This window comes from Fusarium flagelliforme, assembly GCF_020744385.1.
Source record: "Fusarium flagelliforme strain FIESC 12 MPI-CAGE-AA-0113 chromosome Unknown B0J16scaffold_3, whole genome shotgun sequence".
Lineage (NCBI taxonomy): Eukaryota > Fungi > Ascomycota > Sordariomycetes > Hypocreales > Nectriaceae > Fusarium > Fusarium flagelliforme.
Window position 1 is genome coordinate 5,178,445 of NW_025763505.1, and position 27,756 is coordinate 5,206,200.

A 27,756-nucleotide genomic window follows, 5' to 3' on the forward strand; every position below is an offset into this window, starting at 1 on the left:
AAGACGCGATGCATGAACCATGTCTCACACTTCTCCTCCGTTCCCAATGGTCGGGATTTCTAAACTTTAGGCTATCAAAATAAATTAGTCTAAACACAGGTCTAAAATGCTCACATTATTTCATCTCTTGGGCTTTCGGTGACCATTTCTGATGCCTTGTCACCCTACAGTTACAGTTCGCCGAAACTACGTAGTGACGGATAATTTGCCGAGCCAAGAATGGGGTTCGTGGACTCGGTCACCGAGACCGAATTACTCCAACCAGTGTAAGTGGATCGTTACTCGGTGCCGAGTCCGTTATCCACAAAACATGACTTCTCATGATACTGTACCTATTCTCATGAGAATACATTGTGAATGAGCGGATACTGCTGAGATAATATCTCGGAGTAAGATCGACAGGGTGAAAGTGTTTATCACAACTACAACTTGTCTCTCTTAACGACCCCTCTCATTCTCACTCACCTCAACCATACACCTCATCTCACTTCACCCACCTCACCCAATCTCACTCACACTTCACCAACATCATCAACACAACCGCCGCCATGTTAGACAGACCACCAATCCGCATAGGAAATGTCTCCGGCGCAACAGGCGACCATCCCCACGCCATGTCCCGCATGGTCCGCACAGGCAACGTAAACGTTATCACAGGCGACTGGCTCTCCGAGATGAACATCGCCTGGAACGCAATCACAAAACAAGAAGTCGATCCCAGCCTCGGCTACGAAAATGGTTTCTATGAACAGCTTGACGAGTGTCTTGATGATATCATGCAGCGTGATATTCGCGTTGTTACAAATGCTGGTGCCTTGAACACTGATGCGCTTTATGAGAAAGTGAAAAAGCTTTGTGAGGAGCGCGGGTATGGGGATGTCGTTGTTGCAAAGGTTCTGGGCGATGATGTTTCGGAGACTGTTATGAAGGGCGATGTTAGAGTTACACATCTAGATCATCCAGAACAAACGCTCGAAGACTGGGGCTTTGATCCTTGTTGTGCAACCGCGTACATCGGATGCTGGGGCATCGTCCAAGCTTTGAGGTCTGGCGCCAGAATCGTCATCTGTGGACGCTGCACAGATGCTTCTCCCGTCATGGGCTCCGCAGCATGGTACCACGGCTGGCGAGAAGACCAGTACGAAGAACTCGCCGGTTCTTTACTCGGTGCTCATCTCATCGAGTGTGGTCCTTATGTTGTCGGTGCAAATTTCTCTGGTTTCAAGGACTTTTTGCCCGAGCTTGTGGATATTGCATTTCCGATTGCTGAGATTGATTTGAAAGGACGATGTGTTATCGGGAGAACTGCAGAAGGTGGTGGACGTGTTACGAAAGAAACTGTCACTGCACAACTTCTTTACGAACTTCAAGGCCATCTTTACCTTAATCCAGATGTTGTGGCGGACCTTTCATCCGTTCGTGTCGAGCAAGAATCAGAGAATAGAGTCTCTGTATCTTGTGTCAAGGGTCTTCCTCCTCCACCAACAGCAAAAGTCATGGTCGCTGCAAAAGGGGGGTTTCAAGCAGAAGCAACCTTTTATATCAACGGTCTCGACGTCGCTGAAAAGGCAGCCATGATGAAGAATCAACTGGCGCATATGTTCAAGGATTCCAAGTTTAGTCGGCTTAGCATTGAACTTTACGGTACGCCTGCTGAGAATCCCACTTCTCAACAAGTAGGTACTGTATCACTCCGTGTTTTTGCGCAGGCTCGCAAGAAGGAGGATATCGATGCGTCAAAGTTCAAGGTTCCTATTTATGCGCTTCGCATGCAGAGTTATCCGGGATATCACATGAACTTGGACTTTAGAACCATGGTTCCCAAGCCTTTCATGGAGATGTTTCCCGCTCTGATGCCAGTTTCAGCAATTGAGCACCGTGCTGTGATGAGTACGGGAGAAACATATCCCATCGCCCCTCCTATACAAACAGCAAAATATCCCATCGTGCGACCGTCGACAGAAACTCATGGACCGGTGGACATGCTCAGCTTTGGTCCAACCGAGTATGCACCACTGGGCAGTATCGTGCACGCAAGGTCCGGTGACAAGGGCGATAACTCGAACGTGGGCTTTTTCGTTCGACATGACGATGAATATGCTTGGTTGAGAAACCTTTTGACTGTGTCTAAGTTGAAGCAGTTATTTGGGGATGATTGGTTCAAGATGAATCCTGATCGACGAGTTGAACGTGTTGAGTTTGCTGGTATCAACGCTGTGCATTTGTAAGTGAATCCCCAAATTCTTTATTGGGAAAGTGCTAATATGTGTGGATAGCCGAGTCTTAGATAATCTGAATGGTGGTATTGCTTCTTCTGATAGAATTGATGGACTAGGGAAAGGTATTGGAGAGTATTTGAGAAGTCGGTACGTTGATGTGCCGAAGGCGTTTTTGGATAGAGGAAGAATTTAGAGACATGAGCAAAGAGGCTTTGCAATACAACTCGAACTCATACAAACAAATACACTTGAGCATTCGGCCTACTTAGTCAACAACATGGCATGAGGGTATCACGAACATTAGCCGAAGAAGGTACAAACTTTAGGCATCTACTCTCCACACCTATCAACAACCTTCATCCAAACCTAATCTCGTCTTCTGTCTGCCCTTTATATACTAACATAACATACTATACCATCAAGGAGAGTGGTACAGTGGAATCCGTCCTAGAACATAGGGAACTTTCTAAAATTGCGAACCTAAAACTTCTATCACCCACTGCGCCACTCTCCTTTTTGCTCGTGTTCGAATGTCATAAATTACAAAAACAATCACGCCCTTCCATGCCCCCCTGATTAGTAACAACATGCATAGTCTTCAGCCAAGTGGCTACGCACTCAAATCACTTGTAATATTTACTCCTGACAAGGAGCCTTCGCTTGTACTTGGAGTAGTCGTAGAGCTCATGTGTTCGAATTATAAACATTACTAAAAGAATGTCTGAGTAGTCGATTTAGACTAGTTAGCATTTTTGTCACTTCAGACTGTTCAGCTTCTTTTTTTTTTTCGACGTTCTCTATACTATGCCCATTCCATATTTCAGGTTTTTGGATTGGGGTAGAATTTAGAGCCGTATAGAGACATGAGAAAAAGGCCTTGCAATCACAAGTTGAACCTGCTTGGACAAACAACATAGAGTCAGGGTATCAGCAGGCTTCGTTGACGAGAGCATAACAGAAGGCATAAGCTTTAGGCATCTACTCTACGCACCTATCAACAGCCTCTATCTGAACACAATCTTGTCTTTCTATGCCCACTGTGTCTATCTAACTTGCGTCTTTCTAAGGTCATTCTCTTTATGGTTGGCTTTGGGTAGACCCGGATATGATAGCTATGCCTTTGTGCCGTTCGTCAGGGTGTCAGAAGAATTGGTCGCTGAAGTCATAAGAGACGAAATAAATTGATCGCTTTATGCTAGTTTAGAGTAGCTCTTAGACTACTTTATTATAGTAGCCTGGGCCTTAGGGGACATTTCTTCTGTTACCCACCTGCCGTTCCAAAAACCGCCCGTTACCAGTTACTACCCTTCAGAAGCCAGCAGATCAAGATCCATCAACGCCAGCCATGGCTCATCCTTTGCCGAAAGCTCCCTCAGCGCCATGGTTCCAGTGATGATACGGAACATGTCTTGGCATTCGTTATCGAAGTGCCCGACATAAGCTTTCAAGAGACGGAATTGTTTGACGCTTGCTCTATCCCACCGACAGGGCATACCAGGACGATGGTCCCAGCTCGTCGCGGTACGTCTACCCGAACAATGCATCTCCTGAATCATCTGAATCACCGACGGTGCACCCGCCATGTATGAGCGGTTGATGGGTTCGGAGGCTTCGAGGTTCTTGGGTCTGGTGATCAGCCAGACGAACATTTCGATTCGGCTGAAGATGCTGGATGCAGAAGAACGAGGAAATTTCTTGTTACTATGTACTGTCAGTAAAATGGTTACAGCAAGTGATTACAACAGTTGACTTACAAGATGAGTTTCCACTCAGCACGGTATTCTTTGGCTCCAGCTGATACCCAGGAAGGATGTCGCTTGATGGTAATGCACTTGGCCCAGAGTGATTCCAGTGCATCAACCAGTTTCCCCTTTACATACCGAGTGGCATGTTTCAGTTCTCCCATTTCTCCCGCTGATTCAAGCTCAACTTCAGACTCCTTAACATCGAAGTTAGTCGTCTGATCAGTCGAGACAAGTTGACGCTCGTCATTCCAATCATGGTCCTCAATGTCTTCCCAAGCAGAATTGTCATCATCCTCTGCGTGGCCAATGGTGACAGAAGATGCTTCAACCTTGAACTGGTCAGGGTGCTTGCCAAGTGACGTGCTGCTCCAATTAGCTTCGTAACCCAGTATGATACAATGACTTACTACTTTGCGGTATGCTCCTGGAAGGCTGTGTCTTCGAGTGTAGCTCGAGTTGCCTCATCAGCACTTTGGTAGTCCTCCCGCAGGTAGAGCTTCTTCTTCAGTCGTGACCACTGCATGTTGAAGTTGTTTCGGGCATTCTCGTATGCCCACTGCTCCTCCGAAAGGGATGCTTTGCGATCACGGGCCTTCTTTGTGTGGCGGTTTGTTGAAAGCTCGTCTTCACTCTTACGTTTCTTTCCTGGACCGGGTGGGCGGCCTGATTGATTAGTATAAGTGATTACCACAACGGGGGTTAGGTAGAGGCTTACCTCGTGGTCTTCCAGTCATTCTGAGAGAGTTGCTAGTGAGTAGTGAGAGACTCGTATCGAGGACTGGTGCAAGAGAGGCTTTATGAACAAGAAGCGGACTCGGCAAACCGATCAGTAGTTATATGTAAGAAGAAGACAGACAACTTCATAAGGCCTGGATCTAACTGTATAGAGGATATTGGGAAGCTCTATAGAAAGGAGTAGAGGCAGAGGAGACGGTTTGTAGTTCTGCAGAGCGTGTAAGTGGTAGGCCTAGAAATTCTGGCGCTAGTGCCGGAAAGAGACAAGATCGACATGATCCGATGATTTGATTGGTCCAATTGTAGCAGTGATTCAGAGTCTCATAATGGTACTCCTTGGAACAGCAAAGATATAAATGACCACCACAGCTTAACTCTTGCTCTCTGTTAGTCTCTATACTGCACCCCCGTTCCTCTGTCTATAAATTCATCCCTCTGAATCTTAACTCTGCAGTAACATCTTGACTCCTGCAACATTATTCCCTTGATAAGCAAGGATAGAACAACACCACAGCCTACCGCATTGCTGTTTCTTTACACTTTGATCTTCTTTCTACCAAGCCTTTCTCTACAAATCAACTCTTAAGCGATACTGCTTATATTTGAGCTACATTCATCTACAATGGCGCCCCAAAAGGCCGTCATAGCGTAGTCTACCTTTACAAAGGCTCTTCGCAAGAACCTGATCGCCAAGGACAAGCATGGTAGTTAGAAAGGCAACTTCTGGGTGCGCTCACAGGCAGCTCGAAAGAACGGCACCCACTGTAAGACATTTCTCTATCTTCTCCCTTACATATCTAACAGATTTCCAGAGGGATGGGCCAAGGGTTCTAGACAAGCTGCTCTGGCTGGAAAGCGTTTCAACTGCAAGACCGATCCGTTCACTCTTCTCGTGATGAAGATCTTGGAGGAACAGAAACCTATCGCGTTCCGTTCAATTCGCATCCAGAAAGAAGCCATTCGGACTCTCCAGGAATGCGCTGAGAAACATCTCATCTCCGTCCTGGAAGGTATGTACTCCATCTTGTTACTCTACTGAGTAAATACTTACTTGTCTTAGGTGTCGCTATATTTGCAGAGCATGCGGGTCGAAAGGCCCCCATCAAGAAGGACTTTGAGACTCTCGAGAGCCTCCGCCCTTATGTCAAATAGGCTCCGTGTGCTCAGGTTAGGAAACAGCCTAATCAAGGCCTCATGAAGAACCAGCGACTGAGTGGTTGAACGGGGATAGTATAAAGGACAGTCTCAATAAATGCTCACTAGTCCAAATCGAATGTTGCAATCACTTGTCGTAATCGATTTACTTACACTGAACAATAGTAACAGGAACTTGCCTCGTCTTTCTGCTACCAACCAGCTCTTATAGTGGATTGCAGGGTAGGGCATCACGCGGGGCATCAACTCGGGTCTAGACTCTAGAGTCAACAGAACTGGCGATTACGATCGCTTCAATTATATAGCTGTAATATTTACGGACATTTATCGTCGTCCAAGTCCAAACATCCTAACGCTATTCTTCCAAGCCGCTTCAGCAACTTCATCAACACCAACGCCCTTCAACCCGGCGACAATCAAAGCAACCCGCTCTATAGTACAACTCTCATTCCTCTCCTTAACCATACACTTAGGATCCCACTTATCCCTCTTCTTAGACGCAGGTAAAGGTCTCGCGTTGGCGCAGTACTGCTTCACTACTTCACCCTTCAACTCACCCCATGGCGCATCCGTCTCGAGCTGTAGAGAGTCAAGAGGAATCTTGGATACCATCTCCAGGCTTTCCGTGCTCTGGAAACTGAATCCGTTGACGCTCACGCCTAGACCCATGGATACTAACTTCTCCATCTGGGATGTGCTTCCGACGAAGCTGTGTACTAAACCGCCCCGGGGAAGTTTCTCCATGTATGGGGTGATCATCTCGACGAAATCGTCAAAGGCGTTGCGGCAGTGCAAGAAAAGAGGGAGATCCCATTGGTTCTTGACAAATAGATCCAATTGAGCAGTGAAAGCCTTCTTCTGCACGTCCTTGGACGCATGCTCCTCCTTATCGTAGTCAAGACCTAGCTCTCCAAACGCCGCAATGTGTGGCGAGTCTTGAGCCAGGGCGTTTTTTACTTTCTGCTCCAGCTCGGCAAGGTACGACTTTCCACCCTGATCAAGCTCAGAAGCATGATAAGGATGCACGCCGATGGTGTAATACGCCTGAGAAGGGCGCAGCTTCGAGATACTTTCGTTCTCAGAGACGTCGGAGAGTGACATGCCCGTCAACATGATCTTGCTAACGCCCGCATCTTTGGCTCGGTCGAGAGTGACGATAAAGTCTGGTTCGTGGTACTGTTTATCATCACGGTATACGCCCTTGAACTCTTTCGCAGTTGCTGTGACAGCGACCTATAACACCGAGTCAGCCCGCCATTTGCATCACGAGATACTAAACTTACATCCGCGTAACGAATCTCAGCTGATGGAGCTGCGGGAGCTCCGGTGGGGAAAGCACTTAGATCAATAGTAGAAGACATTTTAAACAATGAGGGGATGAGAGTTTCGAGAAAAAGAGGAGGCGGAGCAACAGCTTTAAAGTACTCTGAAATAGAGTTCCACTCAAAGGTCATGAAGCATCATGTTGCATGCATAATTAGCCAGCACTAAGATACCTTGAAGGCTGACGCCCAATAGCCATCGCAAGTATCTCGAAACCCTATTTCGACTGGGCTGTCGCGGAGAAGCAAATTACGTCAGATCTCCATTATGTGGAGGTCCAAGATGCGGAGGTGTTGAGCTAGTTGCTGTACCTTGAGCTGTCAGAAGAGGGGATTCATACGTGTCGTTTGTTGTCACGCGAGCTTCACGAGTCAGGGACAATCATATTTAATGCAATGGTCGGTCTGTTTTGAACTGACTCCCTAAATCTGCAGACCAAACTCCTCATCGCCTCAACAGAAACACTCAATCGTAGCCAAGACCATTCTTTTCCTAACCGCTTTTTACAGATCAATCCCAAACACACCACACCAGGTAAACGCCTGCAATGTTCCTCCTATAAACACTGAAATGCGCACGAAGCCATTGCCAACATACCAGGCTTGAATTGACTACGAGACGTTTGGAAGAAAAGCAGGACTTGTAGCGTGACAATCACGCAGAGCAACGGTTAAAGACAGTCAAAAGCAAAAGGAAAAAGCAGTGAGTGACTAAAGTAAACACAGAGGGTACAGGCAAGTAGCTTAAATGAATTGAATTGATGACAATCCACCGGGGGGACCGAAGATCTCCAACGCCAATCATGATTCAGACCCAAGGAAATGGAGTGTGCGTGGTGTCGTGTAGAAATCCTGAGCTGCCATAAAACTTAAAGTCATAACCCAGATCGCAAGCAAGGGTATCGCTCGTAAACTGCCAAGGAAAGCAGATAGATTCTGCTCGACATGATAGCCCACGAGAAGGCAAGATAATTGAGTCCAAGGAAATAGAAGTGCCGGGGGATTGTTCGTATAAAGCCCCTTCGTCAACGAGTTATCGTGGTCAAATTACTGCGTGCAGTATCGGTTTAATACTCCTAATTTGTCAATACATCAACGGATCATATGGGCTAAGGAGCATACCTGAGGAGGACCGTTGGGGCCGGGAGGACCAGGGGGTCCGGGAGGTCCCTGAGGACCAGGAGCGGGGCCGCCAAAGTGCTGAGGACCGTAGTTGCCGGGACCACCATGGCTAGGCATGCCCATGTAGTGAGGGGGAGGAGGCGCGGGTCGGTAAGGAGTGCCGACGCCGGAGTTGTTCTGAGATCGGCCCCAGCTGAGGCGGACACGGGAGTTTCCGATGGGGTAACCCTGCATCTGGTTGATAGCCATCTCGGCGGCGTGGCGGTGGACAAATTGAACGAAACCGCATCCCTTGCCAGGTGGTATCTTGACATAGGTGATTTCACCAAAGCCCTGGAAGAATGATCGAAGCTCATCCTCAGTGACGTAGCCAGAAAGACCTCCAACGAAGACGGTGGTGTTGTTGGGGTCAGTGAACTGGTTCATCTGGGTAGCGGGGTTGAATCCTCCGTAAGGGAAACCCTGCATACCACCACCGTTCCACATCTGCTGCTGAGGCATACCAGCCATCATGGGGTTGCCGTTGTGGGGTCCTTGACCACCAAAGCCGTGGTTGCCCCGGTTCTTAGGAGTAGCAGTAGAGATGCGCATTGGTCGGTTGCCGCAGTAAACACCCTGCATCTCGACGAGAGCGCGCTGCTGGTCGTTCTCGTCGGAGAAGCGGACGAAACCGTAGCCTCGGCTCTGGCCGCTCATAGCATCGGTCATGATCTTGGCAGACTTGCAAGAGGGGAAGCGAGCCTGGAAGAGGGAAACCAGGACGTACTCGTTGACCTCGGGGCCAAGGTCGCCGACGAAGATGCTGTACTCGGGACCGCGGTCATCACTGGATGTGTTAGTAGGTGAAAATTGTATTGTAGGGTTGGCACATACCGTCGGTCGACAAGACCGCCGCCGGAGGCCCAGTTGAGCTTGAAGGAGCGAGAGCTGTTAGGCACGGGCTGACCGTTCATGCCGAGGGCCTTGGTAGCAGACTCAGGGCTGGCGAACTCGACGAAGCAGTATCCGGCATTACCAGAGTTCTTGTCGCGGATGACCTTAACGTTCACACTTTCATGAGCCGCAGACAAGAAAACTCCCTTGATAAAGTTCTCGTCCATCCAAGGTTCAAGCTCACCCATCCTGCAAGAGTCAGTATCACAGTAATGTTTCGGCGGACGTCGTAACTTACCACAGGGTGGTTTTGGGAGAGTCGGGACCGGCTCCAGGAGGAGGGGCAACTTGACCCATGTCAGGGGCAGGAGGAGTGCCGTTAGAGAAGGCCATAGGGCCAGACGGGGCACCGTTGTTGGCAGGGACGCCAGCGAAGCCAGGGTTCATATCCATGACGAGCTGCGTAGAGTAAGCATTTGTGCAAACATAAAATCGGGGAGAGGGGCTATCGCGAGGGGTGACTCGACGTAGCAAACGAAGGGTGTTTCGAGGACGTACCGATGGGAACGAAGCAACAGCTTAAATGTTCAAAATACGAAGAGCGAAATGCTGCAGAGCTTGACAGAGCGGAGCAACAAAAAAAGAAGACTGCAATAGCGAGTTAGCGACTGGTATTGACGAATGATTGTTGAAAGCAGATGTATAAAACAATGGGAGTGATGTTGTGGAAAAGAAAACCGAGGGCAGAAAACAACGTGACAGTGACTGTGACTACAGAGCATAAAGCATAAAGCATATATCAGGCGCAGACAATCAGAGTTGAGAACAATGCCACTGAAAGTTTGTAGTGATTGGACCAGGGGTATCCAGAGGTCGAGTCGTCGGTGAATCAAAGGCCAGAGTCCTCAGTCAGAAAGATCCTCGAATGACGTCCATCCATCCAGAAGTGGAACAATGGCCAGAGGTCCGATGGTGAATCGTTGACGGCGAAGCAAGATTCCAGCACCTGCTTGCTTCGGGCGGGCGATTTTGGGAGAGGAATCATGTGATGGATCAACTTACCGTGAAGAGTAACTCGTACACGTCGTAAACAAGTCGTAGGAGTGCTAGCAAACTAAATGTCAGCACAAACGCGCCGCATGAAAGATTGTGAAGCAAAAGAAAGTTGGAAATTTGGCAGAGTGGGAGGGAAGTGGTGGAGGTTTGGGAAGGTCGAGCGTGCCTGCACTTTTTAAAGTGAAAAGGCAGGTGCCTGGCAAGGCAAGAACCCTCTCTGGTCACCCCCCCGAAATTCTCCACCACTATCAGAAGGGAAATTTTATTTTCGCAAACTTCGATCAATTGGGTTCGCATTGCATCGTTATTATGATCGCATGGCAAACTCGGCCACAAGAGTGCGCTGACCGAAAAGCGATCGATGGCGGGGCAATGAGGGGCATCGCAATTGGCACTTACCGTCAAGAGAATCGAGTACCGAAAGCACAACGAAGTAAGTCGCTATTTGGATCGTAAGACCTGAAGAATTAATGTTAGATTCAACACAGGACCGATACCGATGCCGAGCCGTACCTTCACGCCGAGTCTAGTCCTTAAAATATGAATCTGCCAAACCGAGAGGAAACGACAACACTTCGAAAAGTATCCGTACAGATGCGAATCAAGTCTCTAAGACGCCGTCACGCCGATACAAGCAATGAAATGCTTTTGAGGATAGTGATAGGGGATGCGAAACGCCGAATCGTCGTTCTCACGGGAAAGGTGCTTTACCAAAGATTCCAAAGGAATGTGGTAAGATAGCTACAAACGTTCCCGAAATGAGCTTAACCTGGATTTCTGTCAGCAATCTACTCGAGCCTCTCCATATCCAGTCTGTCGTGGTCCGTATTCCGGATTCTCGTGGTCCAGTTTGGGCAATTCGTGGTTTCCAGCATTCGGCCTCTTCTCCCTTCGGACCGGTATTCACATGCCAGACATCGCCTCGTGGCAGTTCCATTGCCTGTTGCCCAGGAAAGTTCATGGCTTGGATCCTCCGACCGAAGGTGGGGGTTTGGGACGTGCCAATCCATCCATTGGCCTTGATTTCCGCAGCCATTGGACTCTATCCCATCGTCATAACTGATTCCTCGACAATCTCAAATATCCCGCTCGACCTCTCCATTCGTCGCCCATACAATGTCTTTTGCGACACGGGCTGCCACCACAAGTTTGTTCTGCATATCGAGCATACTGATCGAAGATAGGTAGTGGCGGATTCGAACAATCGAGTTTTGTTGGGATTATGATGATTTTTCTTCAGCAAATGACAGAACGTCATGCTGACATCAGTTGGGTATTGTCGTTCGGTTTTATCGAGACTTCGTGGCGCAATGATCGAGACAGATGACAGATGCGACCGGCAGTACAGGGTTGTACTTATTTTACGGACCATCGGAATAAAATCTCAATTCAAAGCAGAACTCGTCTGCCTGAATATCGGTTGTTGTTTCGAAGTTCAATTATATCGTTGGTGTTCGCGCGCAATGTCGTGACGCTGATGTCCGGCTCAAGATCCCACAAACCTCCCACCAACCACGAGTACCAAAAGACATGGACGAAATCGAAAAAGACAAAGAACTTCAAAGAAAACTCACTCACTTTTAGGCGCCAACAAAAACAACAGTAACTGTCACAGCCAAATTTCCGAAACACGCGCAAGGGAAAAGCCGTGAAAACCGTGATGTGAACAAAGATGGATGAGGGGAAACAGAAAGAGAGTCGTGGGATGAGTCGTAATGCGGGAGAGGGTAGAAGAAAAAAGACGAGCTTTTTTTTCTTAACCTTGCCTTGTTTGGGTCTTGGTCTTGGGAACAATCGGGGCACGCGGGGACGAGGGTACCGGTAGGGGAAAATTGTCTACCAGGGGGTGTGGGCTGCCGTATCCGCTGACAAGGGGATCTTGGATCTTGGTGTGGACTTGCTAAGGGTGGTACTGAAACACCTCAATGGACGAATGACGCTGTGAAGTCACTGAAGAGTGACGGAGCGGCTGCAGGTGCACGGAATCCAGATGAGATGATGGTAACAGTAGCGTGGACCTGGGCAAGCAGGCGCAGTAACGGACACTCCGTGACACAAAGCGTTCAAGACAAGAACAAACGATATCAATCACGATGAAGACGGTGGTCAGAAGCAATTCACAGCAGAGTTGAGATATGGGAGGGGAAGTTCTCTACGCCTACTTAACAGGAGGCACTACTCAACAGGAGGGGGAGGGCTTTTGGAGAAGCAACGCACAACATCGAAATACCTTTCGATTGGAAGTTGAGAGCCGGAGCCATTAAGAGTGGGTGTGGCTTGAAAGAAGTGTGTGTCGCTATGTGGAGTGAATGGAAGGGAGGAGAACAAGAACGCAACGACAAGAGCTGTGGGCCTTGCCCTAGCGGTTCAACTCTTACGCACAGTATCGGCATTTTGGTTTAGCAGCTTCATGATCATCGTGATGCAGACAATTAACGGACTTGCTGCGGCGATAGCGATGGTCAAAGTGTTTTTACGAAACAATACCAGAGCTCGGTCCTCGATACTCGAGGCTACAATGGCTTTGTTGGCCACTGATAATGCTCGGTTGTTAATTATGGTAGTCTACTGACAAGTACCGCTGTCCGACCAAGTTCAGCCATGCTTGGGTACCTGGCGTGCTGAAAAAGGCTTTTTGTGGCTCTCCGCAACCAGGGCTATCCTTGACGGCGGGCGTGCCGCTATCTCAGGTCTAGTGCCCAAGTACAACTGGGCACCGTTTGGACTGGAAGCTGGACAGTGAACAGTGGATGCTGGGCGCTGAAAACAGGACGACCTGACGAGACGAACCAGCAACATCACCCCTGTGAAAACAGCCCTGCTGGAGGTGGATCATGAAATCATAGGGCATCTGGAGGGTCGATGGCCTGGAAAGCAACCCGATCTAAGTGCGGCACTGTAGACGAACGTCGGCAGGCTGGTGATATACGATCAGAGCTGAGTGCAGGGAGATGAAAATGATCGCTGTTGATAACAAGGGCTTTGACTCGTCGGAAGGACAACATGAGAAGCAATGTTTGGCACGATTGAGTCAATGCAATGGCATTCGGTCAATCTTGAACAAGGAATGAAGGGAGCGGTCATCACCTCGCTTGCTGGTTTCACCGACGAACAGCATCCCATTTGCGTCTATCCTGTTAGCCGAATGAAGCGCGAACATATCACAAATGCACGGCGCACCCAGGAGCGACAATGTTTCAACCTCTCATTTATCTGAATATCTCCGGGCTTGTTAAGTGGACGCCAATCAACTCAATATGGAAATGCTTGCAAGCCCTGAAAATCACCAGTCAACCCCAGAATCTCAATCCCTTAACAAGCCTCATGTATGCTCGTCATAGCTACGTGCGACAAGCGAGCTCAGAATAGCAACGCCGAAACGAAGGGCTGCGACATGGTCTCAGAGACGCCTGACAACTGGCAGCTTACCAGTAGTTACAGCACAAGCTCGGTCGTGATTTTGAATTACAGGAACATCCAACGGAACGCTCATTTGATGGTCCATTCCTCGACTATCAAGGATCATTCGATGCAAGCCAATGCATCAACATGTCGGTTAGCATTACCTTGCAAAGCCAAGTGTCCTTTGTCAAATGGCCTTGCCATTCTTCCAGTCAGCGGGGATAACTCTCAACTGAACTGCCTGACCTATTTGGGATCGATCATGGGTGCTGATTGTTCTTGGTGGTAAACCCTCCTCTGAGAAGTGTCAACTCAAAGCTAGAGCGTGGCGCTACAAAACCCCATGCCAAAATGCCCTGTTCCAGCAAGATCTCGGTCTCCTGCCGCGCCAAGACAGAAAACCCTATCAAGACCGCACCAGGGTTGAACCAACTTTGTGATAGCGTGTCGGTTTTCCTCGCTTCATTCGCAAAAAGTTCCAGCTTGAATTGCTCACGCTTCGATGTTATCGTCACTTTCAAAGCACCAAGCCCACTTTGTACTGAGGTCACCATCACCACATGGGAATTGGAACCGTCTCGACTGAAGTGTGCCACTGCAGCACGCCGTCGTTATTCCAATTGGATTATTAACAAATGGGAGGTTTTTCCAGGCCTCCGGGCATCGTGCTGGTGGATCGCTTTGCACACCAAAGATATTTCTGACATCCACCATGCGACATCGCTCTGCAAGACAAAGCATCTTTAACCTTGATGATGACTGGTGAACTTCCGAGGACTAGCATGTCCAATAAGATCGGTCAGACCACTTGCAGATACAGTGCATCATACAAACTGTCCTCAAGGAATTGCAATTGCTTGGATGAGAGCCAAGTTATGTTCAAGACAATGTGCTTGAATTTTGTCCTCACGATACTTTTACTTGAAAAGACCCATCCTCGGCGTTACATAACGGCTTCGCGAATTTATAATGCTTCTGGTGCTTCCCCTTTAACCGCATTCATCAATTTTGGGACCGGGGGCCTGGTTGCTACTTGCAGATCGTCCATCCCACCTTGCAACCCTCGTGGGAAACCCAGCAGCGGACTGGTGACGCAAATTGCGGCTTAGAAAACCCGATGCTTCTTCCCCACTGCGACTCTGAACAAAGGATTGAATCGTGAGATGCTGACTATCGTGACTTTTGACTGGTTCTTCATCAGTAGCTTGGAGCGGCAGAGAGTTTCTTGTTCATGACACAAGACTGGCATCATCGTGCCTTTTCTGTTCGGTACAGTAGCATCGCTGCGATCTTGATTGCTCGGCGTGCCAATATCGGTGCGGGGCATCAACTACTGCCATCCTTGTCTTTTCCACTTTGTAGACAAAATGTTGGTCACAGTTTTCTACCAATAATATCGATTTTCCAACTTGGCATTCAAGGGCTAGATAAGAACGGAAGACACAGTTGTATGCGATTGAATTGACTCCAGCACTCGGCGACTTTACCATGCACTCCGTCACACTGGATCTCAAAAACACCGACGTTTCCGGCCGAGCTCAACATCCGATCCGGCGACTCTTAAGTACTGAGCAGTGACAAACTGTGGAGGATACTGACTTTTTCTGTGTCGCTTGAATCGTCTACTTTTGTTTCAGCTTGACGAGAATGAGGACGGATTGGGTTTGTTTAGGCTTGATTGGGATATGTAACGTTGAGCAGTTGTTGTACTGCATTTACATTGTTTAGGCTTGAGTGAAAGGTAGGTTGTGATACAGGTTTGAATAGTCGTAAGATGTTCGTGAGACATGTGGCATGATGAGAACATTATGAACATTGTGGATTGAGATCTCGGAAACATGGTGTAGTATACCGCTTCATGACCAGTAGTAAAACACATTGTGAAAAAGTAAATTCTCCTCTATCGTCATTATACTCTATGAACTGCTTATTCCATCTCAACGAGGATATCTCTCAACACCCTCTGCACCTCCAGCGACCTCTCAGCTTCCAAAGCCTTGCTCACCATACCCTTCAACTGAGCCCCATCAGGGCCACTCTGACCAAACACACCTCTCGCCTTAGCCTTGAATAAAGCACCCACAGCCTTAGCCCTCATGACTCTCTGTGATTCAGTACCAGTATCAACCAAGTCGATATCGAGACTCAAAAGATAAGTCAATGCTACGGCTCCTTCGTCGTTCTGCTGCTTTGAAGGAGACTTGGCATCGTCCATGAGATCACGAACGCACTCGTACCAGACTTGTCGTTTGATTGAAACAAAGTTGGGGCTTTCGAGGTACGGTTTGAGGATGTTGATGATCTTTGTCAGGATTGCAAGAGAATCCTGCTTGATGGTTGTGCGGTTGTATCCTCGAGCGATAGCTTCAAAGCCATTGGATGCAGTCTTTTCTGCAAGCTGCTCCTTCTTGGCATGATCCTTTGAATCGATATCCATCTTGTCCTCGTTGTCATCTTCGCCCTTCAACTCATCAAGGTAGGGTGTTACAACTTCTGTGATCTTGTCGAGCATGTCTAGATCATCGCGAGCCTTTGCAAATTTCCAGAGACAGGTGAATGCATGAACACGGTACTCATCATTGTTGCGCTTCGCCTCTCTAAGAGCAATCTTTTCCATCTGCGCAGCAATCTTGGAGTCTGAAGACCAGAGGCTACGGCCCTTCTCGACAAATTGAGGATAAGAGTCGAGGAGCTTCTCTTTGCCTTCAAACGTCTTCAGAGCCAGTGTCTTCTCAAACGCTGGCCAGATCTTGGCCAAGTTGGCATCGCTGATTTGACCACTGGCGTCGCTTGCGCTTGCGACATCAGATACCATTGCAGCTACTGTGAATGCTCCGCCATGTCGGAGAGCCCATTGCGCAGTGTCCAGACATCTTTCCACGAGGGACACAATCTCTGGGACATACCGAACAACGGTACGGCTACTTCCAGCGTGCTGTTCCCACACTTCCTTGAACACCTTGGCAGTATACTCATCGGTATCGTGAGAACCTAGATAGGAGAAGGGCAGCAGCTGAGTTTCGAGTGCAGTGAAATGATCAGGCGAGATCTTGGCCAACGCCACGATCACATCTGCAGTCTTCTGACGACGTGTCTCTTCCTCTGCTACAAAGTACATATCAATGAATTTTTTGCAGAAACGAGTCTTGGCTGAGTCTGATGCAGCTCTCAGCATGTATGCAGTAGCACGAGCATATGCTTGGCTGACTTCGTCGTTCTTGTCCATAGTCTGCTTCTCCATAATCTGCAGGAACTTGTTGCTGACACCTTTGACGTCGTTTGTATGGCGTGTAAACAGTGTTGTAAGAACTCTGCTGCACCCAATCTTTGTTGGCATACCAATAGCGGTCTTGATGGTGTTTTCCAATCGAGGTGCCAATTCAGCCATGACATTTGCATCAATAAAGCGAAGTGAGTTCTCAATAGCCTCGGAAATGGGTGATCGGTTGACCATTTGTGATCGGATCTTGTCGATTTGATCCCGGCTATCTTCTCCAGCTCGTTGGTAGTGCCAATTGATCTGCTCGGGTTCGATGGAACTCAACAAACCCAGGAGTTGGGGTACCATATCTGGGATAAATGGCCGGAGAGCCTTGCCGCCCTTTTTGGTAAGCTCAATGACAGTAATAGCTGCAAAGGCTTGAACTTCCTTGGCCGAGCTTTCAATACCCTTATCAGAAAGAAGGAATGGAAGAGCTTCTTTCATCATCCCCTGAGCAGCAGATCCACTTGTTCCCTCTTCAAGTTGACGAACAAGAGTGTTGGATAGAGTTCTGCAAAGTTTAAAGGCGGCTTCTCTGACAGAGCCCTTTACATCGTCAAGGACTTTCAGAGCTGACGTCCAAATCTCTCGGTATCGCTTCTCATATTTGATGAATGGTTGACCCTGGATCAATTCAGAGATGGCTGCACAACTTGCTTCTCGCATACGCCATTCTCGGCCCAGAATACTCTTGAGCAGATCTTCTAAAATATCATCAAAGTGCGTGCTGAGAACGGCGCCTGTGTCTGTGACAAGTGCCTTCCAAATGTCATCCATGGACCTTTGGACGTTCTGGTTGGGGTCAAATCGGTAACGGTAAAGCTTGGGGTACAGCTTTGGATCGACTTCCGATTCTGACAGGATGTTGCTGAGTCCGAAGCGACCAAACGCAGAACGAGTTGACCAGGTTGCAGCATTTGCAGCCAGCGACATGAACTTGTACACAAGTCTCTGATCACCAACTTCATTTGCAAGGTTGACGATGTCCTTATAGGAAGTAATTGAGCTGCCCTCACCAGTTGGGAGTGCACCAGGCTCAAAGAGTTCTGTCTCTTGGTCAACCTTGAGCTGAGTGCCAGTGCCTGTAAACGCAGAAACAAGATCCTTGACAAGGGCACTCTTGAGATCCGCATCACCACGTTCGTAAACCAAAGACAAACCACGAGAGGCAGTCTCTTGCACGAGCTCGTCACGCGCACTGAGAAGTCTCATGAAAGAAGCCTGGATCTCACGTAGCCTTGACTGCACTTCTTCCAAATGGGAACAGTACTGAACGATACAGAACAGCCAGATACCTGAAGCCTTGAGCAGCGATGGCTTTGTGGCTTTGCAGTCTGCGAAGATCTTGTTGAGAACAGCAGTAAGAAGTGTTCCTCTAGAACCATTGCGCTTCTGAAGACAGCTGCGAGATTCGACATCCAGAGTCAATTTGACGTAATCGGATTCCCATCGTGCCAGAGCCGCAGTGATTGCATCTCCAACAGTGAATTGAACCTCAACTTGCTTGATCTCGTGCAAGGCAAACAGCTCTTTGAGAATATTGCCAATAATTCCATGTGACCAGCCATCTTCACTCTCCTTTTCAGTCTCTTCACTTTCGCTCAGTCCAGCGGCCAATCTCCCAAGCGCAAGAATCGCTTTCTCGTTGCCTTTCTTCGCTTGGGTGACGAGCTTGCTGACGATTGTTTCCAGAGGATGGTCTCCTTCGCGTTGAGGAATAGCCAGACCGGCAGTCCACAGCTGAGCAAAAGCCTCCAGTGCAGTATCATATAGAGAAGAGACAACGTTCTCGCCTGTGAGAAGGTGCAGGGGATAGGAGACATCTTCAGGTACTGGCTGTCCATAGTAGACGCTGCGTGAGCACACGTAACTGTATGCTAGTAGCCCTCCCTCTGCCGCGTTGAGTTCAGGTCCAACCAACTTTTCAGCATTCTCATAGAACGAAATCAAAGTTTGACGGTAGTTATTGATAGTAGTAGCGTCATTTGCTAGATGTGACACGAGGATACCCATAGCTCGCGCTGTTAGTGATCGGATCTCTTTGTTGTTTGACTTTATCAACTGGAAGAGACCCTCGCTAGAGTCGGTCAAGTATCCCAGGGCACCACCAGGGCTAAGGGAGGCAACATCAACGAAGCAACGCAGACATTCCTCCGTGATTGGGGAGTCTTTGAGATAAGCTCCATCCAGACAAGCCTTGAGGTAGAACACAACATACGCACTATCGACAGTGTGCAAATACGCAAGAATCTTCTCTCGGGTCTTGATATCAGTCTTGACTCTGGCATCAAGGGTCTGCATCCAATCAGGTTGCACCTCAAAGTCCTTGAGAGCTGTAAGGAACATGATGTGCTTGCAGTACTTCAAGGCAACAGGGAAAGCAGCTTTTCGAGATCCCTCAAAGTTCTCAAACACAGAATGATGGAATTTAAGACCAGGTGGAGCTGCTTCAGCATGTGTCTCTGGCTTGATCTGAGATCCAAAGAAGATGGCCACCATTTCCATCCAGTCCGGCAAGGCAGGGTCGGCTTCGGCGTGTGCGTGGTAAGTCCAAGGGTCTAAACCTTTATGGCCTTGTTCGATAACGTCGCTTCTCTCGTCTTGATGAGCTCCGATTGCCAAAATATCGATCCAACGACCAAGGACATCGGAAAAGGTAAGGCACTGGTTCACCCACTTGACCACAGCATGACGGGTACTCCTGATAACAGGTGGCTCGTCGGGAAGAGACATGTATGTGAGCAACATTGTCTTCAATTCTCCAGACTCACTGCCTGCAGTAGCTGGAATGTTGGTGGTCAAGCTAGAAAGGGCACCATCGATGTTAACAACAGCGTCGTTGGTAGGATCTTGGGACAAAGACTTGAAGAGCCATCCGGCAAGTTTCAGTCGCCTTTCGACAGGCATATTGGCGCTTCTCGCCAGTACACCAATTGTCTCGTATGCTTTAGATCGAAGTGCAATATCGTCGTGTGATGTCCTCTCAGGAATAGGCCAGCCGTGTCCCTCGATGAAGCCGCTCATGGTGTCGATTAGAGGAACAGCAATGTCAAATCCTTCTTGTGAAGGCCCAACACGAGCTACCCAAGCAAGGTATTGGAACGCAGCAGTGTGGAGTTTGGTTTGTTCCAATGCACTTTTCGGTAGTAAGCTCAGTGAAAACTGGTCTGAGGCTTCATCTGGAGTCGAGAAGTTGAGCTTGACAACATTCATAATGTCGTCAGACATAGTTGCTGAGATTGTGGATTTTGAGAGCATGTTGAGAATACGAGTTCGGTATGTCGATGGTAGTATCGAGTGAGCATGAAACAGACGCTTGACAAGAGTCTTATCCTCCATGGAGACGGAACTTCGCTTCAAGACTTCCTCAGCAGCAGACACTAGCCTGTTGTCGAAACTTGAGGCAGCATAAAGCGCGGGTAGGAACTTTTCCTCGTCGGTGAAAGCGCCACTTGCGAGTAAGGCAACGAGCTTGAGTTTTAGCTCTGCCATTCTCTCAAAGACCTTTTGCGACTCTGGACTCTCCACGGCGAGCGACTCGAGCTCGGATTTGGTTAGAGTCGGGTTTGCCGTAGTCCAGTTCTGGCTTTGCGTAGGGTTCCGTAGTCGTAGGAAGATGCTAATAAGATTGGCAAGGAATTTTGCATCAGCTTCATCAGAGAGTCCGATCACTTGTCGGTATTCGGTGTCATCTTTGCTGCCTCTTGGTGGTATCCGGGCATCCAGAAGAAGTCGAAGAATGATGTTGAAGAAAGGTCCAGCTCGGGCAAGCCCTTTGTCCTTGGAGAAACCAGCTAAAGCTTTGGGGATAAGCTCTCTTCGTTCATAGTCATCCAAACGCTCTATACTGTGTTGGATCCCTGAGATATCAAGCTGTTTGACTAGTGGGGAGTCATTTGACTTGTATTGGTCAAGAAGGGCACCGACAGGTAGGATGACCTCTGGCGGTTGAATAAATGTCTTTAGTCTGGAGAAGATCTGGACGACTTTAGCTCGAACCTGAGCATGTTCGCTAGCAGCCTTGACAATGACAGGCGGAAGATATCGTTGCAACAATTCGTGTAGCTTCTTCTCCTTATTGGCAACACCCAGGATCTTGAGTTCCACACTATCTAAAAGCTGGAGCTCTCTTTCTTTCGATGATGGCGCCGCCATGATTGAGAGTATGCGAATAATGAACAAAAGCAAGAAGGAAATGCAGATGAAGGTCTATGTAAATTCAGGGATGCGATTTATTTGGTGGTCGTAGGCAGCTCAAATGACGAAGCACCTGCTAGCTGATAGCTGTTTAGAGGCAGGTCGCAAGTCAACCATCGTGACGACTAGAATCATGACTAAGCTGACTGGCAGTGTCACGTGTCAAATTGTACAATTGAAGAGCTTCACGATTCTCCTTCCCTCGAAGCAAGATGTGATCAAGATTACAGATCTAATGTTTGTTCCTATATTTCTAGTTATTTCAAGCTTGCCCAGTACTCTCTTGTAGCCTCCTTTTGGTAAACCCTTTGTGAAAGGTGTACACCCAAATTGCCCGTGAATGCATGTACCAGGCAATCAATATCTTCACATCAAGAACTTGTTGTTTTCACTCAGAGCCTAGATGCAGAAATGTATCTTCATCTTACGTCTCGTTTTTCTGCACCTAGCTTGAAGTCGGCGGGTGTCGAATGTGCTTGAATATCTGGTGCAGCGTTTGTGGAACAAAGTCGTGCATACAAAAGTGTAGTATGGACGAACCCTTTTACGAAAGCACACTTAACCACGTCCAACGACGCTTATTCTCTTTTATTAAGCTTAAATAAAGAGACTCTAAAATGCACTTAATGTCAATATTGAAGACTTTCTGACTAATACGTCCTACCTACTAATCCAGAACACTACAAACATCCTCCTCCAGGGTAAGCTCATTCAGCAGTCGCGTCATCGATATTCCGCCACCGTTCTCTTTAATCCCCTGTCACTTGCCCCTCCAAAGAAGGAACATTTAGCTCCACTAATCCGGTTGCGTCACTGTGGTTGGGTGCCTGTCTTGATGTCTGTGCTTCACTTCAATCTTCAACTCTTGCCTTGCACCCAAACGTTACATGTGCAGCAACGTCTTTCATATATCAAATCTGTCTTGACGAGCTGACAGAGAACAAACGCTATACCAACTTTATCTTATTTCACGTGGACCTTTCAGAGCGAGCGATTATTTAACCTTCCTCCCCGCTATGATAACAGCGGGGCATTGATTCTGCTTCTACAAGAGCTACACCGAACCTTGCGATATCACCAACCGACGTGTTGTCACTCGATCTCCGATTTAAATCGTATACGGACGATCTATTCATATCAACATATACTAGCAAACCGATACCCCTCGTCGAAGCGTCGCCGTCATGGACGACAACATTTCCACCTTTATGGCCATTACTGGCGCAAGCACCGATGTCGCCCGCAGCTTCCTTGAAATGACTGCTGGTAACTTTGAGCGTGCCATCGAACTATTCTACGAAAACCCTGACCTGGTTTCTGGTGTGGGAGCTGGTCTTTCTTCAACCGGACAGTCAGCGACAACACCTGCGGCACCATCAGGAGGCAACATTGGCAGACAAGATTCGGCGGGAGTTATCCACATCGATAGCGACGATGACCAGGACATGCAGCTCGAGGACTTTAGCGACAATGAAGGCGCCAACGACAGAGCTGTTGCTGCTCACGCGGCTGCTATGGCACAAGAAGAAGAGGATGCGGCTATGGCTAAGCGACTGCAGGAAGAACTATATGGAGGTAACCAAGGGTCTGGATCAGGAGGAAACCCGGATGATGTGCGAGCACCAATTGCGCGAACAACCGAGACATTGGTAGCACCTGGTTGGGGTGGTGGTGAGAATGACGACGGAATGGAGGCAGCTTTCCTTGAGCAGCTGAGACAACGGCGGAGGCAAAATCCACGTGAGTGACCGAGTGTTACTGTATGTCTCGGTACTGTACTGACTCGAATAGCCAACCGTGCAGGAGGACCCTTTTCTCAGCAAATATGGGCCGACCCCGAGCGACGTTCCGCACCTTCAACGTCCAACGAGAATGGTGCTCATGCGCGACGATTGGAGGATCTGTTCCGTCCTCCTTATGATTTGATGGCACGAATGTCTTGGGATGACGCGCGTACTCTGGGCAAGGAGGACAAGAAGTGGATCATGGTTAACCTCCAGGATATGAACGACTTTAACTGCCAGGCCCTGAACCGCGATGTTTGGAAGGACAAGTCTGTCAAGGAACTTGTTGGAGAGAATTTCATCTTTCTCCAATATGATAAGGACTTCCCTGACGCTCAGGAGTTTCTTACATTCTACTTTCCCAACGAAAGTCACCAAAATCCCGACAACTACCCTCACGTCTCTATTATCGACCCACGAACTGGTGAGCAGGTCAAGGTGTGGAATGGCAGACCTTTCCCATCTGCTCAGGAGTTCCATGCCGAGCTCGCCGAGTTTCTGGACCGCTACAGTCTTGCGGCCAACAGCAAGAACCCTGTAGCCAAAGCAACAGCTCGCAAGCCACAGAAGTTGGACGTTGACCGTATGACCGAGGATGAGATGCTAGAAATGGCTCTCAAGAACAGCTTGGAGGGTGCTTCCGGAAGTGGAGGTTCCTCAACACCCAATGTCCACGACCCTGATGCTTTGACAAAGTCACCGGCACCTGAAGAGATGGGCAAGGGCAAAGAACCCGAAGCTCCAGTCGAGCAAAGCCCTTGGGCTAAGATTTCTGGCACAAACCCACACACCGAGCCAGATGCCAACCCAACAACTACAACACGTATCCAGTTCCGACATCCAACTGGTCGTGTTATCCGCCGATTCAACCTGGACGACCAAGTGCGCAGAATCTATGAGTGGCTCAAGGCCGAACCTCTGGAAGGCAGGGAAGGTATCGAGTTTGAACTCAAGAAGATGCCAGCTGGACAGGACCTCATTGAGAATTTGGATGCCACTATCGCAGACACAGGATTGAAGCAGGGCACAGTGATGATTGAGTTCATTGAGGACTGAGCCAGCGATGTTATTTGATGAGACGTGTTTCTCTTTATACGGACCAGCAGGCATTTGTAGATAGATAGTTATCGGAGCCATGGAGTGTATTGGACTGCGGTCAGTGGGATAGGCAGGTTCGAATTAGCATTATTGAGACTGGTTACAGTCGGAGGGAGGATACTATCTTTAGACGTCTCCAGGCTCATAGCCAGAGAGAAATGATACATGATTCAGATAACGCTGTACTTTTTGTGATTGCGTATGAATAAGATTGATACGACAAACATCAGACATAATTTCCACCTGCAAGGTACGGCTGCAAGGAACTGGATGGTAATTAATCTTCCATGGATTTGTTCTAATGGCGTTTGGTCTAGCCGCTTGGTCCGTCGATCGGCTCCATTTAATGCATTCCTAATGTGTTTCACCATGATCAACATAGAATGATAGCCAGTAGTTCTGTCAAGATATGGAAACACCAAAACCTTGAGAACAGTAACTTTACATTTCCTGTTGCGAACATCCTCTGAATGCACGTAATTCAGATAAGGTCGAGGCCTAGCTGGAGATCTTGGCCGCGCTCAGGTCGGGTGCGGGGAGGAGGACCACTCCTGGACGGGCACTTACAGGGATCAAGGCAAGGTCATGGTCACACCAGGAACAGAAGAGCCATGAGCAGATCGATTCAGGTTCGATGAGAGCATTTGATTGATTGGCAGTCAGGTCTCTGAGCGGTTGCTCCTCAACAACCCCCACCTGCCCTTGTAAACAGCAACAATACAAAACACCTCAGAAGGTAATAGGCACTAGTCTAGCTGTTGCTCCTTCTTAGCTTTAGCTTGCGCCTGCTTGTTTTGGCTGCATGTTGTTTCTTTCCCTTGCGTAGGCGGGGATTGGCTGCGCTGTGCGACAGCATATTTCGTTTCTTTTCTCAAATTCGGGTCGAGTTCAGGCTCCCTTCATATCATCATCTCCCTTTTTATCTCTCCCTTTTTTTTCTCTTACCGTCATATCACTCCTGTTATTCTCACCACCCGAGACAGACGTTACCACGAGCCCGGTTCGAAACCAGACTCTTTTTCCAGTGGTGGGGTTGCTACTAATTAGCGACACCGCCAAATCTACGATATCCCACTCTAAATTGTTCCGAGTCGACTACACGCGCTGCTCTGACCTGAGGAAGCTGGGAGTATCCATCGAACGACCCATACGATTTGATCCTTCGACCAAAGAACGACAATACGGGGTGCGACTCGAAGCACAAGCTGCTAAAGCACAAGCTCCACGAAATAACATACAATGGCGGACCGTGAACATGACGTTGAGGAGGGCAATGAAGCTCTAGACCCAGAGCTTCTCTACTCCAAGGAGTACTGCATTGGTCAGTCGTGTCGTACGAGATTCGTGTACAGACATTAACATTGTCTAGGTGGTGGTAGTTTCGGAAAGGTTTACAAAGGGTACGACGATAACTTGCGCCACTGCCAAGTACACGGCTAACACGATATAGAGTCGATAAACGAACGGGCCAGTCTGTTGCAATCAAAGTCATCGACATTGAAAGCGCCGAAGACGAGGTTGAAGATATTATACAGGAAATCGCTATCCTGTCAGAGCTACAATCCCCTTATGTCACCAAGTATTATGGATCTTACGCGAAAGGTGCAGAGCTATGGATTGTCATGGAGTTTTGCTCAGGTGGAAGTTGCGCCGACCTAATGAAGCCAGGATTGATCAGCGAGGATTACATCGCCATCATTGTGCGTGAATTGCTTATGGGATTGGACTATCTTCATACAGACAAGAAGCTACATCGGGATGTCAAGGGTAAGGATCCTGCGCTCACTGTCAAAGCATCGCTAACGTCTATAGCTGCTAATGTGCTTCTTAGCAGCAATGGTCAAGTTAAACTTGCCGATTTTGGTGTCTCGGGTCAACTCTCAGCAACCATGACCAAGAAGAATACTTTTGTCGGAACCCCTTTTTGGATGGCCCCAGAAGTCATTAAGCAATCTGGGTACGATCACAAGGCCGATATTTGGTCTCTTGGTATTACAGCTCTCGAATTAGCCAATGGAGAACCCCCATATGCCGACATTCACCCCATGAAAGTTCTGTTCCTCATCCCCAAAAATCCTCCACCAAGACTCGAAGGCAACTTCACCAAAGCCTTCAAGGATTTTGTTGAATTATGTCTACAGAGGGATCCCAAAGATAGACCAACAGCCAAGGATATGCTGCGCCACCCGTTTATTAGACGGGCCAAGCGGACAACTTATCTTACTGAGCTCATTGAAAGACACCAACGCTGGGCAGCCACACACAAGGGAGAGGATGATGATAACTGGGGTTCTGACAACATTGGCCGACCCCCACAAGAACGTGAGCGAGTTGATGAGGATATGTGGGACTTTGGCACTGTTAGACTTGTTGGTGATCGTGGAGGTATCTTCAATCGACCAGGTCTGAATGCATTGGACGAGAATGCGACAAATGCTCGTGCTTCACGACCTCTGGAAAGCGAGGAGGATTATGGCGAGCAGCGACGGGAGACCAGTCCGATGAAGCGTGACTATGGACTTCAACCGCTTGAAACTGTCAAGGCACCCAACTCGAGACAGTCAAGCCCACAGCGAAAGGCTGTCCCTCAGACACAATATCAACCACCGGGACTTGCACCCCCACCAGGATTCGGATCACCGGGACTCTCGCCTCCACCAGGACTCCCATCTCCAGGGCTCTCATCACCACCGGGATTTTCATCACCTACGAGAGCATTGCCGCAGACCCCCATGAAAGCACCTACTAGAGATAGTGCAGACACCCCTAGACCATTGCGATCAGTACATACCGCACCTGTGCCCGAGTCTCCAGAGTATGATCGTGAGCTTCAAGACCAACTGCAGCGAGAAGTTGGCATGCTCAACTTGGGTTATGAACCAAAGATTGAGAGTCAGCCGCAACCACAGCGATCTCTACCACCTGCTCCACCAGCACATCAAGCACGGCCAACAACCACCAAGCAAATGAGTCTACCACAGATCCCTCCATACAGACCTAACCAGGCTGTTTCGCAGCAAAGGATGCCGTCGCTACAGCACGCCCCTACACCTCAGGTCATTGTTCCAGTTCCAGGAGGAGCTCAAGGTCCTCGACCTCTTCCTACAAAGGCATCTTCACCTAGCCCATCCGAGTTTACTGCCCCCTCGGCCTTTCCTACACCTGCGCCAGCTAATCCCAATGGTGAATTGGATGCGCTTAACGATGTCATCTTTCCTGCATTGGAAGAAGCGCTTAAGCGGCGACAGATCAACCTTCAGCATATGTATAAGCCTGGACAGACCCCATCTCAGATGTCACCTCAACAGCAAAGGGCAGAGGCTTCACATGAGAAGTTGAGGAAGCTAGTCTACAAACTCGCACACGTCTGCAAAGAGATTGATCATTATGACAAGGCCGAACCTGTTGGTATGGGTAGAGAGGTTGGCAGTTTCTTAGAGGGACTTCTCGAAGAGATTCTTGTACGAGTTGAGCCCTTGGATGAGGATGAAGATCTACAGGGTTAGTACCTGTGTTGAGCCGGCATGGTGTTTGGAGTTTGGTTTGACATCGTACATTTCATGAGTATTATGAGCCCGGGCGGGTAGATGATAAAGGATCAAAGGATTAGTAGTCTGGATGAACGTACAAAAGATATATGGCATGCTATGAATAGGAATAGCATACAGTGAATATGATGGGATATGAAGCATGTTTCAGTGACGTATTAAACAGTTAAAGTCTGTATTTAATTGGTAGTCATGATAGCCATCGCCGTCTGCGTTATCAAGTGCATGTTATCGCCAG

General features: G+C 48.5%; 9 protein-coding genes across 9 annotated transcripts; 4 read left to right on the forward strand and 5 right to left on the reverse strand.

Moving 5' to 3' along the window:
- The first annotated feature begins 333 nt into the window (after positions 1-333).
- Positions 334-2,472, forward strand: B0J16DRAFT_118054 (uncharacterized protein). The gene is made up of 2 exons (XM_046121570.1): positions 334-2,224; positions 2,277-2,472. Exons 1-2 carry the CDS (start codon positions 549-551, stop codon positions 2,410-2,412), a joined length of 1,812 nt encoding a protein of 603 aa, XP_045985532.1. The 5' UTR covers positions 334-548; the 3' UTR covers positions 2,413-2,472.
- A 1,048-nt stretch (positions 2,473-3,520) lies between these two features.
- On the reverse strand, positions 3,521-4,698 carry B0J16DRAFT_319250 (uncharacterized protein; the record flags this gene model as incomplete). Its single annotated transcript, XM_046125505.1, has 4 exons — positions 3,521-3,920; positions 3,974-4,327; positions 4,372-4,627; positions 4,680-4,698. The coding sequence occupies 4 exons, from the start codon at positions 4,696-4,698 to the stop codon at positions 3,521-3,523; spliced, it is 1,029 nt and encodes a 342-aa protein (XP_045985533.1).
- A 702-nt stretch (positions 4,699-5,400) lies between these two features.
- On the forward strand, positions 5,401-5,962 carry B0J16DRAFT_371433 (uncharacterized protein; the record flags this gene model as incomplete). The annotated part of the gene is made up of 3 exons (XM_046130408.1): positions 5,401-5,426; positions 5,504-5,709; positions 5,760-5,962. 3 exons carry the CDS (start codon positions 5,401-5,403, stop codon positions 5,849-5,851), a joined length of 324 nt encoding a protein of 107 aa, XP_045985534.1. The 3' UTR covers positions 5,852-5,962.
- A 216-nt stretch (positions 5,963-6,178) lies between these two features.
- B0J16DRAFT_383490 (uncharacterized protein) lies at positions 6,179-7,215 on the reverse strand (the record flags this gene model as incomplete). The annotated part of the gene is made up of 2 exons (XM_046131339.1): positions 6,179-7,087; positions 7,138-7,215. The coding sequence occupies 2 exons, from the start codon at positions 7,213-7,215 to the stop codon at positions 6,179-6,181; spliced, it is 987 nt and encodes a 328-aa protein (XP_045985535.1).
- A 1,053-nt stretch (positions 7,216-8,268) lies between these two features.
- On the reverse strand, positions 8,269-9,624 carry B0J16DRAFT_319253 (uncharacterized protein; the record flags this gene model as incomplete). Its single annotated transcript, XM_046125506.1, has 3 exons — positions 8,269-9,124; positions 9,172-9,420; positions 9,470-9,624. The coding sequence occupies 3 exons, from the start codon at positions 9,622-9,624 to the stop codon at positions 8,269-8,271; spliced, it is 1,260 nt and encodes a 419-aa protein (XP_045985536.1).
- B0J16DRAFT_118089 (uncharacterized protein) lies at positions 9,536-10,618 on the reverse strand. The gene is made up of 3 exons (XM_046121572.1): positions 10,234-10,618; positions 9,730-9,819; positions 9,536-9,630 (listed from the first exon to the last, which is right to left on the reverse strand). The coding sequence occupies exons 1-2, from the start codon at positions 10,522-10,524 to the stop codon at positions 9,751-9,753; spliced, it is 360 nt and encodes a 119-aa protein (XP_045985537.1). The 5' UTR covers positions 10,525-10,618; the 3' UTR covers positions 9,536-9,630; positions 9,730-9,750.
- A 4,874-nt stretch (positions 10,619-15,492) lies between these two features.
- On the reverse strand, positions 15,493-21,285 carry B0J16DRAFT_339963 (proteasome stabiliser-domain-containing protein). Its single transcript, XM_046127611.1, has one exon. It carries the CDS (start codon positions 21,044-21,046, stop codon positions 15,557-15,559), a length of 5,490 nt encoding a protein of 1,829 aa, XP_045985538.1. The 5' UTR covers positions 21,047-21,285; the 3' UTR covers positions 15,493-15,556.
- A 530-nt stretch (positions 21,286-21,815) lies between these two features.
- Positions 21,816-24,146, forward strand: B0J16DRAFT_303484 (uncharacterized protein). The gene is made up of 2 exons (XM_046124675.1): positions 21,816-22,828; positions 22,880-24,146. Exons 1-2 carry the CDS (start codon positions 22,273-22,275, stop codon positions 23,926-23,928), a joined length of 1,605 nt encoding a protein of 534 aa, XP_045985539.1. The 5' UTR covers positions 21,816-22,272; the 3' UTR covers positions 23,929-24,146.
- An 830-nt stretch (positions 24,147-24,976) lies between these two features.
- B0J16DRAFT_118135 (kinase-like domain-containing protein) lies at positions 24,977-27,687 on the forward strand. Its single transcript, XM_046121573.1, has 3 exons — positions 24,977-25,291; positions 25,340-25,370; positions 25,421-27,687. The coding sequence occupies exons 1-3, from the start codon at positions 25,210-25,212 to the stop codon at positions 27,474-27,476; spliced, it is 2,169 nt and encodes a 722-aa protein (XP_045985540.1). The 5' UTR covers positions 24,977-25,209; the 3' UTR covers positions 27,477-27,687.
- Positions 27,688-27,756: the final 69 nt, after the last annotated feature.